General features: G+C 36.3%; 4 protein-coding genes across 13 annotated transcripts in view; 1 reads left to right on the forward strand and 3 right to left on the reverse strand.

The window, feature by feature from the left end:
- Positions 1-159: 159 nt before the first annotated feature.
- Positions 160-3,664, reverse strand: LOC26530040. Of its 4 annotated transcripts, none has more exons than XM_023181052.2 (5): positions 3,589-3,664; positions 1,838-2,024; positions 1,426-1,625; positions 537-708; positions 160-465 (listed from the first exon to the last, which is right to left on the reverse strand). In XM_023181052.2, exons 2-5 carry the CDS (start codon positions 1,890-1,892, stop codon positions 362-364), a joined length of 531 nt encoding a protein of 176 aa, XP_023036820.1. In that variant the 5' UTR covers positions 1,893-2,024; positions 3,589-3,664; the 3' UTR covers positions 160-361. The 4 variants fall into 4 exon arrangements, with proteins under 4 accessions (XP_023036820.1, XP_023036818.1, XP_023036817.1 ...); XM_023181050.2 differs by lacking the exon at positions 3,589-3,664 and adding an exon at positions 2,170-2,387; XM_023181049.2 differs by lacking the exon at positions 3,589-3,664 and adding an exon at positions 2,190-2,386.
- On the forward strand, positions 2,502-14,274 carry LOC6652190 (protein lingerer). 7 transcript variants are annotated; one of them, XM_023181038.2, is made up of 15 exons: positions 2,502-2,517; positions 3,996-4,398; positions 4,463-4,643; positions 5,011-6,281; positions 6,335-6,816; positions 6,993-7,100; positions 7,717-7,821; positions 7,923-8,029; positions 8,109-8,611; positions 10,276-10,419; positions 10,612-10,737; positions 10,812-11,063; positions 11,120-11,275; positions 12,711-12,743; positions 13,210-14,274. In XM_023181038.2, exons 2-15 carry the CDS (start codon positions 4,024-4,026, stop codon positions 13,306-13,308), a joined length of 3,942 nt encoding a protein of 1,313 aa, XP_023036806.1. In that variant the 5' UTR covers positions 2,502-2,517; positions 3,996-4,023; the 3' UTR covers positions 13,309-14,274. The 7 variants fall into 7 exon arrangements, with proteins under 7 accessions (XP_023036806.1, XP_002074606.2, XP_023036809.1 ...); XM_002074570.3 differs by lacking the exon at positions 2,502-2,517 and having other exon boundaries at positions 10,276-10,410; XM_023181041.1 differs by lacking the exon at positions 2,502-2,517 and having other exon boundaries at positions 8,109-8,515.
- A 1,435-nt stretch (positions 14,275-15,709) lies between these two features.
- On the reverse strand, positions 15,710-16,602 carry LOC6652189 (vacuolar protein sorting-associated protein 28 homolog). Its single transcript, XM_002074569.4, has one exon. The coding sequence runs from the start codon at positions 16,502-16,504 to the stop codon at positions 15,872-15,874; it is 633 nt and encodes a 210-aa protein (XP_002074605.1). The 5' UTR covers positions 16,505-16,602; the 3' UTR covers positions 15,710-15,871.
- A 691-nt stretch (positions 16,603-17,293) lies between these two features.
- Positions 17,294-18,050, reverse strand: part of LOC6652420 (sugar transporter SWEET1) — a 1,330-nt gene continuing 573 nt past the window's right edge. Inside the window, exons 3-5 of the mRNA XM_002074568.4 lie at positions 17,967-18,050; positions 17,688-17,863; positions 17,294-17,631 (exon numbers count right to left, since the gene is read on the reverse strand). The exon at positions 17,967-18,050 is cut by the window's right edge and continues 146 nt beyond it. Coding sequence (XP_002074604.1) covers positions 17,512-17,631; positions 17,688-17,863; positions 17,967-18,050 — 380 coding nt within the window. The 3' untranslated portion in view covers positions 17,294-17,511. The remainder of the gene's footprint in view (positions 17,632-17,687; positions 17,864-17,966) is intronic.

Here is an 18,050-nt window from a genome sequence, read left to right on the forward strand (position 1 = left end):
GTTATCGTTTTTCATTTTATCGAATATTTTCATAACAAAATAAAAATAAGATTTGGGTTATCAAAACGCAACCAAAACCATTTGTGACTTCACAACGTTATACCCACCAAATTCCGAATCGAGTCCATATCAATTAAATCCGGATACAAGGAGCTCAAGTTCGATTGGACACGCCATCTCGTGGTTTTAATATTGTAATATTTATGGTTTTACAATTTTTATGTGAAAAGTTTTCAATATATCAATTATATACGTAGGTCTGACCAGCGATGGGGGAAAAAAATTAGGACATACTTTTCCTCCGCGGCGAGAATTTCTCTTTACGTCACTGTATATACTGCAACGCCTTTAAGTGGGTGATTTATTTTGTATGCTTGTTTAAAAAACGATTTTGAAATATACGAAAAGCTTCTCTTATCTCCTTTATATACTCCATCGGAGTGTAGCCGTGTTTTTGTTGAATGTCTAATAAAAAAAGACAGTAGTATATAAACATATATTATAGATTTCAATACATTTGCCGCAAATGTACTTACCAAAAATGGCCCTGTTAATATTTTTAAATTGTTTAAATGACTCTTTGTTGCCGATTCCTTCAAAATTTAATTGCATTAATAGGTGGTCCTCAAACAACAGGGGGAAACGTTTCTTCAGTGGTTGAACTGACGTGGTCCCAACCGGCTTTAAAATTTTCGACATTTGTGATATCTGGATTAATAAATACATTAGAAACGGTTATTTAATAAAACAGTGCAACAAAAATTAAAACATTTATGGAGACTGTTGCTTGTAGAATTTTGTTTTATAAAGCAAACTTCCGTTACTTGTATTCCATATATCCTTTTTCATCCAGGATTCGTCCTTGGATGAAACATTGAGTAAATCACCCAAACGTTTTTAAAAGAATGTCAAAACTACTAGAAAGATATTGTCGATTCTGAAGGATTTATTAACACAACAAACCAATTTTGGGGAATCTAATTGTAAGTAGAATTCTGTTCTTGAAACCACAGTTCTTGAATTTAAATGAGAATTATACTGTTGTTTTCTTCTCTCCGATTATAAATAATTGTTAAGCCCAAACATTGGACTTATTTCTACTTTCTGCACTTAAAACATATTTTGTTAAAAAAGGTGATGGATATTAAACCATGAAGGGTAAATAAAGTCAAAAATTTTAACGGTTAATTTACTTATTTCTCAAATAATAACCACTTTAATCTGAGAAAACCTGGGACATTGTATAAAGATATAAAGAATAGTGGACCTTTATTTTCTTATCTTTTCTAGGAGCAAAGAATTTTCTTAGCTTTGTTTGTTTTATATGTAACTAATAGAGGTTTTTTTTTTTCATTTTGGGTTTCATACCAAATTTTATCCTTCCTTTGAACTGTACAATTGTGTTACTAAAATACTATGACTTACATATTTGTTGTTAGTATCAGCAAGTGCTTTATCCAATATCAACAAGTCTTCAGTCTTTTTCATGGGAAAGAAATTGGATTCTGCAGGTGGAATTCTATTTCGACTTTTTGACACAGAATTTAACAAATCGAAAATTTCATTTTGATTGCGTAGGATTTTGTGTAGATTTTTTTGCAGTTTCCTTATTTTCTTGTACATAGCTAAACTTGATGGAACATAAGAACTCCTAATATTAGGTTTAGTCTTGATTTTCAAAGGTCTGCAAATTGTTAGAAGTCAATATGAGAGACAAATTTAACGTACACATATATGTATGTACATACATACGTGTGAAAATCTCCGAAATCTCCCACCTAAAAAAACTTTTGCGTATTTTTGCATAAGTATGTACATACATATATCGTTTAGTTACCGGATTCAACCAAGAATTGTCGAGAGACTTCGTTATCTTCTTGGTACGGAATCATTGTACTGTGCGAGGATTCAATTTTTGCCACCAGACCCTCAATTGTTGGAATTCGGATTTCGCTACTAACTTTTAATAATTTCGACTTGTTGTTGGATCGTATATGTATCTTAACACGATGTAATTGCAAACCCTACTTAGGAGAAATATCAAGAAAACGGGAAAAAATATAGCAGCGTACGTAAAAACACTTTTACATTGGTATGTTTGTAATATCATACTAACTACACACAAACTGTATATTTTACTTGCACTAGCAACTATGGCTTTCGGCTTACAAGACGAAAACTACCCATACACTAGCATGAGATTTGAACCCAGTTCCTCGTTGTTCAGTTGTGTTTATGACTGGGCCATTTAGGCAACTCATCTACTGCATGTTAAATAAATTCAATAAATGCTAAGGCAGCGAAAGTGGAGTTCGCTATAATTATGCACGAAAAAGGCATAAGACTCGGCAAAAAGACTCGCAGCAGCTGACTATCTTTACCTAACACTGCACTTTTAAGTATCGTAAGGGCATGTAGATAATTGCTGCATCAATAGTATCGATAGTAATGGTTTGCTTATAGCGCTTGTTTTGCAACACTGTTTTATTATAAGTGCGTTTCTCGGCGCATTTGCAGGTACGGATTGTGTGATTCCGTTGTTAATTTATTGTAACCCAAAAAAGGCGCTATAAATAAACAAATTTAACATTAAAGTGTAACTTAAGTGTGTGTGCGTATCTGTGTAGTTTTTCGTCTGAGTTTAGTTGTTTATATAGCCTAAATAGTGCGATTGAAAAATTTATATTAGCTGGATTGGCTGTTGTCTGGAAAGCGGCAGGCGGCAGCAACACTAATTACTTGACACCATTGATTTTCATAAGTGTGAAAGAGACGTCTCTAGTGTATAATATTAATGGCGTCGTGCACATGGCCAAATTTTGAGACAGCGAAAATGCTGTAGGGTAGCAAAACAGATTTTCGTATAAATATTTAAAAAGAACGCTTCCACTTAAATTATTTTAGGTAATGCACATTACCTTTATTAACTGTGAAGACAATTGAATCAAAAAAAAAAAGATGCATTTAATATTATGAAAAAGAGCATTGATAGGTGTTTCTGAAACCATTTAGAATTGTATTCGAATTTTGTATTCCTCTTTGGTTGTATCATTCGGTTTCAATGCCCTTTCCCACACATTCAGTGTTGCCAAATGTGGCGAAAACTGGTTCTTATGATTTCTATTTGTACATTTTGTTTATACTTCGAATGATGTAAATCGAGTTCATTAAATTTATTGTTTAGTTACCGGATTCAACAAAAAATTGTTGCAAAATAAGAACAATCGATAACTTTCGATTGCAGCCGATAACATTTGTGTCACAAAAGTTTATAAATCAATTTTTTCTGTATGCAAGAGCGTGTACATTTTTATTTATAAGGTAATATACTGCGAAAACTGGAACCGTTAACTACAAAGTGTTAGTCTTCCATAATTTGAAATCATAGACGAAAAATTAAGGCTATTTTTAAATTTTATTGTCGGTGGAAAAAAATGGTTGATGAGTGTGCAATGACGCGACATCGGCGTCGGCGTTCTAAAACTGCAGCGTGAGCAAACCTTTGTGACAAATTAATTGTGTCGAGTTGCAGTATTAATTCAAACGGGACGCCATTGCAATATATTGCATCTTCACTTACTTTCTCACCTTTTCATCTGCCCTTAATGCTACCTGTTTTTGGAAATGTGTACATATGCCGACGGATTTTCCACCCTCTCTACACCTCTTCGTGGAGTTTCACTTTGTGCGTACGATTCTTGCTCGCTCTCTTTGTCATGTCGAATGCGAGTTACTGTGTATATATATATATGTATATGTATATGTGTGACTTTAGTTTTTTTCTTGATTAAATGTACATTGAACTCTCAGCTGGCAAATTTTTCGATATTTGTAATATTTATAATTTTTTTTACCCAGACAAACTCTAATGTCAAAAACTTATTTGATTTTCCGAATTTTGTCTGTTTCTTTCTCGTTATTGTTAGTATACAACAGTTGGCTTAGAATCCGATACTAATATTTTTTTATTATCTTTATTCGTTTCGTTTTCGCAGCTAATTTGTATATACAGTGTACATAGAGATGAGCACACAAACTCGTTCAGGTGGCGGAGGAGGTGGAGGCAATCGCACTCAGAAAAAATCAAATTCCGGCAATTCTGGTGGCAGTGGTAACCACCATCATGATGCAGCTGGCTCACATCAAACCGCCGCTGCTACCGAGAAGAAACAGCAGCAGACAGAGAAACCAGAGAAGGCACAACCGAAGGCCACCACGGAACAGTTGCGTATTGCCCAGATAACCAATAGCACAACAGAGGACCCTCAGATCAATGAGAAAGTAACCCTATTGCTGACCATGACTCAACGTTCCGAAGAAGAAGTTTGTTGCGCCCTCAATGAGTGTGACTACGATTTGGAGGCAGCAGCAAATTTTTTGATCGAAATTCTGCCACAGGCAAGTTGATTAGATGACCGTTTATTTCTCTTTATCATTATTATTATTACTTTCCGTTGGGCAGGGTGCTTTCGCAAAGTACGAGAAAAAACGCAAGAATAAGGCTTCAAATGCCTCTGGAACCGATGGTACTGTAGGTGATGGTGATTGGGCGGATGGCAATGCAAATGCTGCCGATAGGCGAGAGAAATCGCGTAATCGCAGTGCCAATCGTGGAGGACGCGGAGGTACTGATAGTCGAGGCTGTAAGTTTTACCACTCGGGGGAATGCAAAAGTTTTAACATAATAATTTTGTCTTAACGAAAAATTATAGTGGGTATACTGTTTATCCTATCGGTTACATAACTAATATTAATTGAAAGTTAATTTTAATTGATTCTGATAATCACATCAGCTTAACGATACTAATATGTATTTTAAATAGATTTTGTATTGTTTATGAAATATCGATCCGATTATTTAAATATTCCATCGTAGAAAATTATTTCATTTAAGTTAAATATTGCCCATTTATAGAATTTTTCTCCAATTCAATTGCATTCCCTTGACTAGTTAACTAGTTGATGTAAAGGATAATCAACTCTTTCATTTTCTGGCAAATAAAATTATAGGGCGCGGCAGAGAGGCACGTGAGAATGATCGCAATAACCGTGAATCTCGCGGAGGTGGTAATACCGGGGAACGGATTGATGAACGTACCAACGACAATTATCGCGGCCAGCGAAATGGAGGCAGAAGTGGACTCGGTGGCGGAGGACGAGGTGGTGGCTACGTCTCACGATCGGGTCGAGGAGGTGGTCGCATGGGCGTACGTAGTGGTGGACCACGAGGTGAACGCAGCGGTGGCAGCGGAGGAGGCTATGGTGTTGGTAGCGGCGGACGGAGCGGTGGTATTTCTAACGAAGATCACCATGAAGTGGAACTGTGGGACAATACCATTGCCCAAAATGCTGAAAAGCAGCAGCAGTCGCATGATGATGCATGGGGTGATTGGAATAACGAGGAGTACGAGGGTTCACTAAAGGACAGTAAAGTGTTTACTACCAGTAATCTGGTCACACAGACAACGGGTAGTGTGGTTAGTGGCGAATTGTCGGCTCCTCCAGGCCTGGAGTCTTCTAGTGCTTTGGAGGACGGTAGTGGGCCTTCAGCAGTGCAACCGACGTCAGCACTATCGGGATCAACAACAACGCCGCTATTGCAATATAGCGCAGCTGTGAGCAATCCACCGCCCCAACTGCAACCAAACCAGAGTACGCAGAACTCCAGCAGCGCTGCTGGTGTGGCAGCCAGTACCAGCTCCTCGTCTTCGCCGTTCGTTTCAACCGCCTCAGATACATTCTCAAGCGCTGCATCGGCGGCAGCAACTTTGGTGCAGCAGGCTCAGCTTCAGCAGCAACAACAGCATCAGCAGGCAACGCCTATCAAGCCGTCAGCAACGCTGTCGGTGGAACAATCTCAGTATTTCAATTCTCTATCCTCTCAAGGCGGCAGTCCTGGGGCTTCAGTTGCCCAAAATGCCGCGTATGCGAATGTGTTTGCCTCGGCTCCCGGCACAGCTCAAGATCCCAACCAGCAACAGCCGCAGGTACGACGGGCTCGCGTTAAATTGCCGCCGCCTTCCAAGATACCATCGAGCGCTGTGGAAATGCCTGGCGATAATGCTCTTAATAACATTGGATATCTTGATGTGCAGTTTGGAGGTCTGGATTTTGGTCCAGACGACAGTTTCGATGCTATTCCAGAGAAGTTTAGCGGTGTAGCTGTTGGGGGTGTTGGCGGTATTGAGAGCCAACAGCAACCAGTGCAAGTGGATGACTATCAAAGCAAATCCCAGCAGCAGCAGTCGGCTCTGGCAGCAGGACTGCAAACTTCCCAGATAGTAATACAAAATTTGTTTTCATTTTGGCTCTTATTTATACCTTCTCTTATTAGTTACAGGGAGATGCCTTAAGTTCGGCAGGTTATGCAACGCGTGCTTCTTCACAGCAGCAGCAAAGTTCCGGGTCATCTGTGAATTCCGGCTCAAGTGCTTTAGATCAACTGACAAAGAATGATCCATATGGACAGGTGACCGGTGGAAATGGCGGTGCTGTCGCTGCTGCCGCCGCTGTGTATCAAAATGTCTATCAAGCCAGTTCGGTCAATAAGGCAAACAATGCTTATCAGAGTGCTGCTCAAGGTGTGGGCTACAACAGTTCTAGCTACACGAATGTCCAATCTTCGGTGGCGAACAGCTATCAGCCTCAGGGATACGCCTCCTATCAGCCAAATGCGGTCAATTCCTATCAGCAACAGCAGCAACAACAGACTAGCTCTGGAGGCACTGTATCGGTCAGCGGTGTAGCTGGCAGCGGCGGATCTGCAACACAAAACATTCCGGTCGGTGTCGGCAGTGGCAACCAAAATAACTCCAGGTATGTTTCTGAAGGCAAATAAGTTATTACTCTGTTGCCATCATTCTAATTTTGTTACCCATTTCGTTTGCTCTAACCAACAATTCAATATGTTTTTTAACTTACCGCAATCACCCATTTACCATATTATGTGCCTTTGCCCCCCCTGCCTCCTTTTGACTTGCATTCAATGACAGCGCTAATGCGAATTCCGCATATCTCACATCGGGCTATTCTACACCACAAAGTGCTTACCAATCTAGCCAGAGTGTCTATGGCAGCGCTGGCCTCTCCAATAGCAGCGGGTAAGTAGTCATTATTTTCTTTAACCGCCTTTCTCTTTTTCAAATGTGCATGTTTCATCAATTTTAAGTTTCGGTTTTTTGTTATAATATAGCAAAAGTAGTTCCTATCACATCAAGTGATACATTCAAAGTATATTGCTATAACACATTTAAACATTGATATATGGTCAAATACATATAAAGGGTTCTTAAGACATTTTACTGTTTTTTTAACTACTCTTGTGGTCGATTTAATAATTACTACATAAGCAAACCTTCATTTTGCTAACGAATTTAACATTTTAATTTAATTATATGAATATTCGAAAGCCTTAGATAAATCAAATTACGAAAGAGTTGTTAGAGGAACATTTACTTTCTTCGAACCTTTTTCCACCTTTCCCCTTCACACTCTATCGTGGGGCAAACAATTTTATCCTTACGTGGTTCGCCCAAAAAAGGGCCGTTTAAGATCGGTCTGGAAACTCCTCAAAAATGACTTTTCTCTGTCCAGCTCCTGACAGTAAAGAGCAACGGATCCACAAAGCAAAAAGATCCACTACGTGCCACCCATGTTGTATATACATATATTTGTACATTTGTTTTGTTTTTATGTTTGCTTGTTTGGGCTCTTCAGGTTTGCTGGCAGCGCAAGCAACTCGTCGTCACAGTATGGCAATTTTAGTGCAAGCGCCAAGCTTAAAGATGCCACGACAGCCGGCGGTGGGACACATTACGACAGGTAAGCGAAAGCTTTCTTTTTGCATGTCTACTAATGAGTGGTTTTTAATTATTGATTGAACAAAATCGACTCAATCCTAAACATTTGACTGTTTCTTTCAGTGTTTCGACCAGCAGCGGTGTTAGTAGCAGCAGTGGAAGCACTGGCAACGGAGCTGGAGGAATCGCTAGCAGCACAACGGGGGCCAACCAAGCGGTAGTGTCAAACAGTAAGTTAAAGAAAAAGGAGGAAAGAAGTATATTTATTATTATATATTATAATTTACAAAAATACCAACATTAATCTAGCCAACAATAATGTCAGTGGTAGCAGCACGACCAGTAGTGTTGCGGCAGGTGGTAATAACAGCCAGGTTGGCGTCGGTGTTAGCCAAAGTGGCGTTGCCAGCTCCATGACAGGTGTAAGTACCGGAGTTGTAGGTGTGACAGGAAGTTCTACTGTTGGCGTAGGCGTTGGAGTTGGCAGCAACAACAATACCAACAGCTCGGCTGTTGCACAAACATCTGCCGGGAGCGTAGCAGTGCTTGCCTCCCTTACCAACAAGAACAGCAGCAGCAGTAACAGCAGTGGCAGCGGCTCGGGCGTCACAACAGCGGGCAGCGCTGGTGGAGGCGGCGGTAATAGCGGCGCTGGAACTGGTGCTGGTAGTGGTGGTGGAAGCGGCGGCGGCTTAGTGCCCACCAACATCCAAATGGTTAGTCAATATATTCAGACTGGATTGCCATGCTATCAGCATCCAGTTTATTCCTACGAGGAATTACAAATGATGCAACAGAGAGTGCCACATGTGGTGAGTTCATGGAGAAAAGCAAAACCCAAACCAACCAACAAGTTAAAAAAAAACAATCAAAACCATCCGTCAACGTCGAATTATCAAAGCAAAAACAAAAATTCAACCGATCATCTTGAATCGACTAATGTGTTTAATGTTCAAAATTTCATTCTTGTTCTTAAAATAACAATAACATCAAGTACATAGAGCTCGCCTCCCTTTCTCGTCTGGCCGCTCTGTTCTGCATATACTTATGTATTCGGTTTTTAAAGAAGAAAACTAGTATTTTTATTCATTGGTCCATTTTTTCCTACATTGTTTGTCCGAGAAATATAACTTAAACAGATAAAAAAAACATTTGTTGTTTAGAAAAAGTGGACATTACTCAAGGGTATTTAATTATTTATATATATATATATATATATATATATATATATACACATATATACATACATATTGGTAATATTATATATATATATAGATATATATATATGTATAAAAACTAGGTTACATGCCTGTAAATTCATCACCATAGATAAAAGTTCACTTTAATGCTTCAAGTTTTTCTCAATTCTTAAAAACTATACTTAGAACCAGGAAGCGAAAAACGAATTTAAATATTTCTCTCCAACCTAGTAGTAGAACCAACCAGAATAAAATAATGGATTTTCTTCTGCCGAACCTAGTATATATTCACATGTATAGACATACACATTGTATACAAACTAATACCGATATAAGTGTGTGTTCTTTGTGTGTATGTGTGTGTTTGTTTGTTTGTTTGTTTTTTTTTTTATACAACCATATATTTTAATATATTAGTAATCAAAATTTTCTTCAATTTATTCTACTCCATTAAAATAAGACAATTAAATTTTAAAAGGCCGAAAAACACCAAATCCGCATCATTTACATAGTTTTTCATTCATTTCATCCATTTATCATAACAATCACATTACATATAGCTTACTTACTCTATGTGTAATCGGTTCTTGGTCCAGCTCTTATCCATGCTTCCTCCTCTTGTTTGCTTTTGGCACTCCATTATGAAACTAATTGGCAATTCTCACACTCATTAATAAATAAGCTTTAACTAACTCACTAACTTATACGAGAAATTATTTAATTTCACTTTGGTTTAGGGTGAGATTTAATAAATTCCTCTTCCCTTAACACAGACCGACAATACCCTATAATTACAAAAAAAAAAATTTTGCATCGCGTATTGATAGTTTTTCTCCGAAAAAAATGTTACTTAAATTCAAGTTTTTAAAATAATATGATAGATGGAAGTGTTATCCACATATTGGTAATATTTATAAGAAAAGTTTCTAAAGATTTATACTTTTTCGATTATCAAAGGTTATAGATATTTTGTCGGCCTGTGTATTTGATACTCCTTGCCATTTCCTACAACAACTACTAATACTCAAAATGTATTCTGCTAATCGAACAAAACATTTATGGTTTAATTTGTTTCTTTTTTTTTTTTTTTAACTTATTAAAAAACTTATAATTTTGCTTTGTTTTTTGTGCGCAAAACGGGTTTGCCAGACTGACTGTCATATATTTTCATCACAGTTACAGTCGGGCAAAGCTGCTTTTATATTCACCAACAATTTTATGCATCTAAATTTCAAATACGATGATTTAATTCCTAACATGTTTGATTACCGTTGCAGCAAGGATATTACGATTTGAACTACACACCAACTAGCTTGGGCGCTGGTCGTGATAATATAGGTTCAGTGGCATACTCAACCATGACTGATGGACGCTTCGCGCGCACCGACAATAACTCCAGTCCTGTTAGCAATGTGAGTTTGGTATGAGCTGTATAATTTTCAGTTTGTTCATATAATATGCAAATTGTCCATATCTATCCTTCTGTTTCTGCATTTCCAGATTAATAATATGTCTTGAAAAGCAAACACAGATCCCAAATCCACAAAATATGGGAATTAATTAGTCTTTCATGTCACAAATTAATCCTTGATTTTTATGTTTTTCGTACTTAGGTGTCTAGCACAATGTCGCAACAAGCGGGGTCCAGTGCGCCCATGCTGAATGTTCCTTATGCCTATTTTTATGGTGGCAATGTAATGCCCGGTGGTTTTCAATATGGCACTCCTGCCATTTATCCAGTGAGTTTTATCCCAACCCTTCATTTTACAATAAAACTTTTTGCAGCAATAATTTAAACGAATTACGTTTATAGCAACAAATACCAGCAGCAAATACTGCGTCGGGTGGACAATTCCCGAAACCTTCGTATAGCGCTGGTTACGGGTCGACTAACTACGATACACTCTCCCAGAACACACAGGACTATAGCAAAGGCGGCTACTCTTCAAGCGTCAATCAGCAAAGTAAGACTCAAGCCGTTTCTAATCAACCGCAATCGGGTACTGGTTCTGATCTGACTTCGTCAATGTACGGCAAGGGACATGTGGCGCTAAACAAAGTTAATGTAAGTACTACATTGAAGTTAGCTCGACGCACTATTTTGTTATTCTCTCGTTATAGTCATATGAAAAGCAGAGTTTCCATTCGGGTACACCTCCACCATTTAATATGGCAAACACACAAACTGCCGGAGGCACTTCGGCCCAACCATATGGCATGTATCTGCCAATGCCAGCCGCTGGGCATCATAACATGATACATCAGCCCATACACCAGGTAAAGCGAGAAGATATTAAATATGAAGATCAGCAAGTTCAACTTGTCTATGGCCAAATGTGGCACAAAGAAACAGACGAATATGCCACCAATACTAGTGGTACAGTCACGACTGCTGGTGATCAGATTAATAATGGTGGTGGGGGCATAATTGATAATAATAATATTGATGACTTTGAGCAAACTGTCCACCGCTACATTCAAGACGATGTCAATGGCATATCGTTTTTTGCCGATTGAGCAACAATCAGATATCTTTTTCGCATATTTTACATCTTAAATTTAACTTTTTAATATTGCATGTTATGCCAGCTTATTATGTTTTTTATAATCATTGTAAGTTTGCTAAAAAATAATATCACTTTTTGGTTTTGCGGGCTATGCAAATACAAATATACCATTACCGGAGTTACTTCATTATTAATTTATCCATATGTGTGTCTGCTTCCATGTTAACCAACAAGTACTTTTGTCCTTGCAGCAACATAAAGCTTGCTTGTCCTTGACATGTATCCTTTTCTCAACTTATAGCATTCAGTATCTTTAACAATGCACAACTTGAAACATTTATTGTTGTTAATAATAGGCGAACAGCCTATTATTGAAAAATGCTGTTATGCTTATTAACTATTCTAGGCTCAAAAAAAACTAGCGTGACAACAATAATTATTTTTGATATATGACATGTTGGTCTCCACTATGTGTTTCATACGTTTGTATAATATATACACTTTAAATGTCATACCTTGAAAAAACAATGCTGCTATTTGAAAAAATTTCTTTTTACCGAAATTATGTTTCATGTTTTTTTTTTTTTTAATGTACATTAAAACAGTATCATTTCTGAACAGCATTTTAAAACACTTTGTTACAATAAAAAAAAAAAAAAAAACATTCTGCTATGCGATGTTTGCAATGCATTCGCATCGTCACCACTCCATAATTAATATTATGTCTGGAACTTCTGCTACAAAACAAAATTTAAATATATCAAAATGGCCAGTGGTGTTCACCCTTCATGTCCAAATACATTTCAATTTTATTCTGATATTTGTTTTTGTAAAATTATGATTTATTAATTTTAACCATGCATTTATTTTGCTCAAAAGCGTAGCTAACTTTCTTCCTGCCTATATAAATGTAGCTTCAGTAATAACTACGGCATATTCGCAATTAACCTAACTCTCTGCTGTATAATATTATATTTTTTCTGTTGTAAATTGTTATCTAGCTATTGGCAATTTCGTGCATTTTCGCTTAGTCTTCTACTATATGTATATTTGTTAATGGGTTTGGGGTGGTTCTATTCTTCATGTTTTTGTACCTTGTAAACTTAAGTTAGAAAAAAGCATGAAATAGTTCTTTCTTTCTCTTGTTGTGCCGACTCTTTATTCTTTATAATTTCTTTTGATTTTTTTTATTGGGACAACATTAGATGGACGGCAGGATTCATAGCTCATCCCGCCGGGTAAGTTTCTTTGTTGTTGTTTTGCAGTTTGTTTAGTTTTTGGATCTTTTGTTTGTAAATGGTATAAGTACATCGCTAATCAACCCCAGCACTCCATTAACTAACCTATACACAATTTTGTAATTACTTTTTTTCTTTTAATTTTCACATTTCATATATACATACATACAGAAATCATAATTTTTTGGATGATGACACTAGAGAGTGTTTGATACAACTCGATTATATCAAAAAATTGATATGCAAAAATATCATGCTGGCAGTATATTCATATATGGATAATAAGCTATATGCAAAATGAATTGTATTCATGTGAATACTAACCAACACATGCAAATATAAATTATATATATAGATCTCAGCTAAGCTATACTGATAGTATTTAGTATTTAAATTCATTTGCTTTGTGCAATTCGTAATCATATCTCAGTTGAGTGATTTCACCGTTCAATTGTCTATTTTGCAGGATTCGAACAGCGCTGGCCAGCGCCAACAGTCAAGCAGCCAATCGAAGTCAGCCGGCAAGCAAGGCTATTCACCCTCGTACTGGACCGGACAGAACTAGCTTCCGGAGAATACAATTTGGCGTCCCCTGCAGATAACATTGCAGCCAAGTGGCGCAAGTCGAGCTAGCGAATTTTATAGCATTCGCCCTACAAACACCACCACATCCACGCCCATTAACTTTTTTAACAAGAAATCGTTGCCTATAACTCATACAACCACTACAATTACAACAACCTCAGCAGCTGTCAATGCTCCAAGAACAACGACTATAACAACAGAAGCAATAACAAATGTAGCCACAGCCAGAAACACCACAACAACAGCAACAGCTTCAGCTTCAGCAGCAACTGCTGTACCAAGCACACCCAATCAGTTATTGATGCTCGTTAAGAAGCAAACACGTAATGTTGAGACCGATGAGGAGCAGCATTCATCGGACGATGATTATCTAATGTACGAGGATAAGAGATCATATTTTACTTAATAAGAGAATGAACAATAGAATGAAAAAGATGTTTTTACGACAAACTTGCAATGCGCCAGCACCAGCTCTTTCCGACACTCCCGCTTCTTCGAACATAAATATAACTATATATGAATATAGTTATATATATAAAATTTATAGGAAATATATGCGCATATACACATGGCAAACTTTTTTGAGAAATTCTAAATTCTCAGAATTTTTCGGTCTCCCACACACACACTTACACAAACATACAGCAACATCCACATAAATATACCAATTACCATTTCATACAAATAAAATTACAAAGATTAAAGGCGTAAAACGATTTAAACAAAAGATGAAACAAAAATAACAGATTTAAGTCAAAAGTAAATTAAAAATTATATATATATATTAAAAACGAAAAACAAATACAAAACGTAACGTGAATGAGAAAAAAAAAACAAAATTAATTATTGTAATCGGTTTAAACTTATATGTATAATTATAACCTTAATATTTAAACTAAATACAAGAAAAGAAGATACGATTAAATCCAAACAAAATGCAAGAAAATATCACTCTCTTTTATTTGTTGATAATGAAATCTTGGAACTGGTGAAATAACTTTCAAATCTAATAACCACTTATTAATATTTTCCGATCAGCAGATCGCAACTCTATTTTGTAACGTTCCCATTTTGAGTTTGGAACGTTTAGCAATGATGGAAATTCATTTTTTTAAATTGGATGTTGGAAAATTTGAAAAAAAAAGGTTCTAAATTAGTTAAATCGGTATTAAAAGTTATTAAAACAACAAGCCCTCATTAAAAAAAAAATACAAATTTTAAGTCTTTTTAGTTCTTTATTATTTTTTATTAGGATACAGATTGTGGTGAAAGCAAAGGACACGTTCTGCGAAAAAACAATTCAAAGGAATAAAATTCTTTCTTTTCTCCGAACACTGTATGCACAGAATCCCAACAAAAAAGTTTCTGACAATGGCAGCAACTCAACCATATAAGTCGAAACAACTGGATGGGAAAAAGCCCATATCTTTGTCTTACATATGTACATATGTATATTCTATAACTCAGAAAGACATACCAGTTTCCAATAACTATAGTTTACAAATTGAAGACGTAAGGATGTAGTCGTTTAATTTTATTTAGAACCGTTTTGGAAATATTCGCGGAAAGCTAATTCTTAGGCACATTATTCAAATACTGTAACGTCTCGTAAACCGTATTGTCCAGCCAAATTACAAATCATTACAATATTGGAAAATAAACATTGTTTAAATTCTACTTTTCTCCTATTTGACACATTTGGCCTTAAAATAATTTTTAAAATTTAAATTTTGTTAAATGTGACTTACATCAAGATGTGTCAAATAACATACTGCAGACTGTTAGACTCTGACTTTAGAACAAACAATATTGTATTTGGAAAATATTAATCAGAACCAACAATATTGGAAAATGTATTCAATCCACAAGTTTTGTTTGGCTTAATATTTATTAGAAAGAAGACCTCTGCAAAAGGGTTCAGTAATAATTTTCTTGTGGTCTTTAAGCACTGTGCGCTCGAAACCAGATTCATTAACGAAATATCTACTCATATGATCAATCGCATTTCATCGGATTTCCAAACGGCAAATACTTAATTTTTTCATTTCCAAATTGTGTTAATTTGGAAAAGCAGAGGCACACACTGAATTTTGGGTCAATATTTCGAATGAATGTTTAATGATATTTGAATAATGTGCCTAAAAACTAGCTTCCCGAGAAAATCTCGAAAACGGGGCTCACAATTGAGTTTCTCGACTTCAGCTTATTGTAGACACGTCTTCACTCAATGTCATTTATTTTTGTAAATTAGTGTAAATAAGTAATTAAACTGTGAATTTATCTTTCTGTATTGAATATATAGAATATAATATTTAATGGAGGATAATAACTACAAAAGCAACAAAATAATTACTCAAGGTTTCATAGAAACAAAGTGCATGTTAAATAAAATACTCATTAACGATGTGAAATATAATTATTCATATAAAATTTTTTTTTGTTTTTTGAGATAATATACAGCGATACGTACTATTTGTTTAAAATTTAAGCAAACGCGTAATTATTTTATATATTTGAATAACTTGAAAGTATAACGGAATGCTCTATTGGCTGTGCAATAATTTATTGAAATCTGCATAGGACGACTCCAAATCAAAGAGAATTTGTCGCACCTGGCTTTCGTTCAACGCATCGGAAGCCTGCATTTCGTTAAGAGTGGACAGCCACTTCTCCACTTTTTGCTTGGCATCGAAATCTTCTGGAATCAGAGATAACCTATTCATGTTGTCGGCCAAATCCTTAACATCGGGCTGCAAAGCATCCATCGTATTGATCTGAAGACGTAGTTTGTCCATTATTGTGATGAACAGAGAAACTATTTCCGCAATGCACTTGGATGTGTTGCCCTTGTCATCGCGTATCGTGATTGGGCGATCCTCACGGATACGCTCCAAGGCAGCCGGGCAGTCAAGGCGGAACTTCTTCACAAATGTGTCCACCGTGGGGAACTCGTCACTCTGGACTTGCTTGAAAGCTATCTTGAACTGAACCAAATGCTTAGAGCAGGCGGCTGTGTACTCCTGGGGTGTGATGCAGTCACGGATGTAGGCCTTTTCCAGCTGTTGTATGGTGTTAATTATGGCATACAAATCGGCCATGTTGTCGTATCGCTCACGCTCACGAGCATTTCGAAACAGCTTCACCTCTTCGTACAGCTCAGGACTATTCTCATGCATAATGTGGGTTCGTATGAATAAAAAAAAGTGGTAAATTGACGAAATGCCAATGACTGTATCAAATGTTAGTGACTTTGTTCAGAAAAAAAATACCAGTGTTGAGAAACGCATCACATCGATTTCAAGTATGACCGTTTATGATTTGACAAAATAAAAACTTTTAAATATATATTTTAAATTTTAATGAATGCAGATTTGATGACCTAAATGACAAATCTTTCTAGTTAATGTAAAATGAACAGTCAAAACATTTACTTTTTTAGCAAAAGCTTTAACTAGGGGTATGGTAGTTGACGTTTGATTTGTTTCGTTTTAATAATAATCTTATCTCTTATTATTAGCACATTGCCAATTTGTGGGTTCACATTGTAAAGATAATGATCCCACTATACTCCCCCTATCATTAAGCATCCGAAAGCCGAATATTATTAAATTAAGTAGACCGATATATGCTTGTACATATGTACATATATCAACTACCAAAGAAACGGCAGAGCAGAGAACACAATAACCATGCTCATTTAATCTGAAAATTTATGACCCTTTATCTAAAGTACATATGTAGAAGTACATCGGCTTGTCGATATTATTGATCGACTAGCAATGCCGAAGCATAGAAGTAAATATTTTGTTTAAATTTCATTAGCAGTCAAACGGTCAGGTTGTTTTAAATTTCAAAACCCCTTTTTAAAGTGCAATTATAAGTAGTTGCAGTGTTGCATATATAATACATATAAACATAAGTGAAATGAATTTAAAACATGAGGACATAAATAATGTAAGTAAATATTTCTTTCTTTATGAGTTCAGTTTAATAAATACTTAAAATTAGATACTAATTAGGTATTACAAATTATACATATATGCATATCCAATTTTACATATGTATGTATGCATATACTTAGTTAGTACCTTAGATCCACATTCAAGGCAATAGGCAAGGAACAATTTCATCCTGTTCTGATATCTGCTCGATGTCATATAAATGATTTTGCTTAAAATCCTTTTTAAAACGGCACAGCCTGTTCGACTAGTTTATAGCCTTGGCCCGTATAAGTACGCGGTGGATAAATTACAAAAAGACTAAGCTGCAAGAGAGACAATATACAGCCAAGGAAATTGGGTATCTGCGAAAAATGGTTACATTTCACTGTTTACATATTTAAAAGGGGAAGTGTATCACCTGTATAAATGAATCAGATATTAGTATGCCATAGATTAGCCACTGCAAACTGACGAAAAACGATGTGGATATTAGTGGGAGGGGTAGACTTTCCGAATTTTTGACCCTTATCACATGGACTAGACTTGTTAGGGGTGCCGCAAAAAAACAGACAGTGACAACACAGCAAACGATGCCTGTCAATGAAAAGGTAATTTTGTAGTTTAAAGCTTATATGTACATACATGTTTGCATATAAAGAAGTATTAGCTAAACGTGCTCTTTTAAAAATTGGTATACCTGTTATTTGAACCATTTGCTTTGGCTGTGCGGTCAGTCCATTCGTATACCAAATTACTCCTATTAGGATAAGGAGAACTAATG

This window comes from Drosophila willistoni (assembly GCF_018902025.1).
Source record: "Drosophila willistoni isolate 14030-0811.24 chromosome 2L unlocalized genomic scaffold, UCI_dwil_1.1 Seg168, whole genome shotgun sequence".
Lineage (NCBI taxonomy): Eukaryota > Metazoa > Arthropoda > Insecta > Diptera > Drosophilidae > Drosophila > Drosophila willistoni.

Excerpts from the sequence above, each read along its gene's own strand:
- LOC26530040 (XM_023181049.2), bottom strand. The coding sequence starts at position 2,261 with ATGAGTTGCCTAAATGGCCCAGTCATAAACACAACTGAACAACGAGGA. Across the intron at positions 2,025-2,189 it reads GGTTCAAATCTCATGCTAGT|GGTTTGCAATTACATCGTGT; the intron begins GTATGGGTAGTT and ends TCTCCTAAGTAG. Across the intron at positions 1,626-1,837 it reads ACAATTCTTGGTTGAATCCG|CTATGTACAAGAAAATAAGG; the intron begins GTAACTAAACGA and ends CATCAAGTTTAG.
- LOC6652190 (XM_023181038.2), top strand. The coding sequence starts at position 4,024 with ATGAGCACACAAACTCGTTCAGGTGGCGGAGGAGGTGGAGGCAATCGC. Across the intron at positions 7,101-7,716 it reads GGCCTCTCCAATAGCAGCGG|GTTTGCTGGCAGCGCAAGCA; the intron begins GTAAGTAGTCAT and ends TGGGCTCTTCAG. Across the intron at positions 7,822-7,922 it reads GGTGGGACACATTACGACAG|TGTTTCGACCAGCAGCGGTG; the intron begins GTAAGCGAAAGC and ends TGTTTCTTTCAG.
- LOC6652189 (XM_002074569.4), bottom strand. The coding sequence starts at position 16,504 with ATGCATGAGAATAGTCCTGAGCTGTACGAAGAGGTGAAGCTGTTTCGA.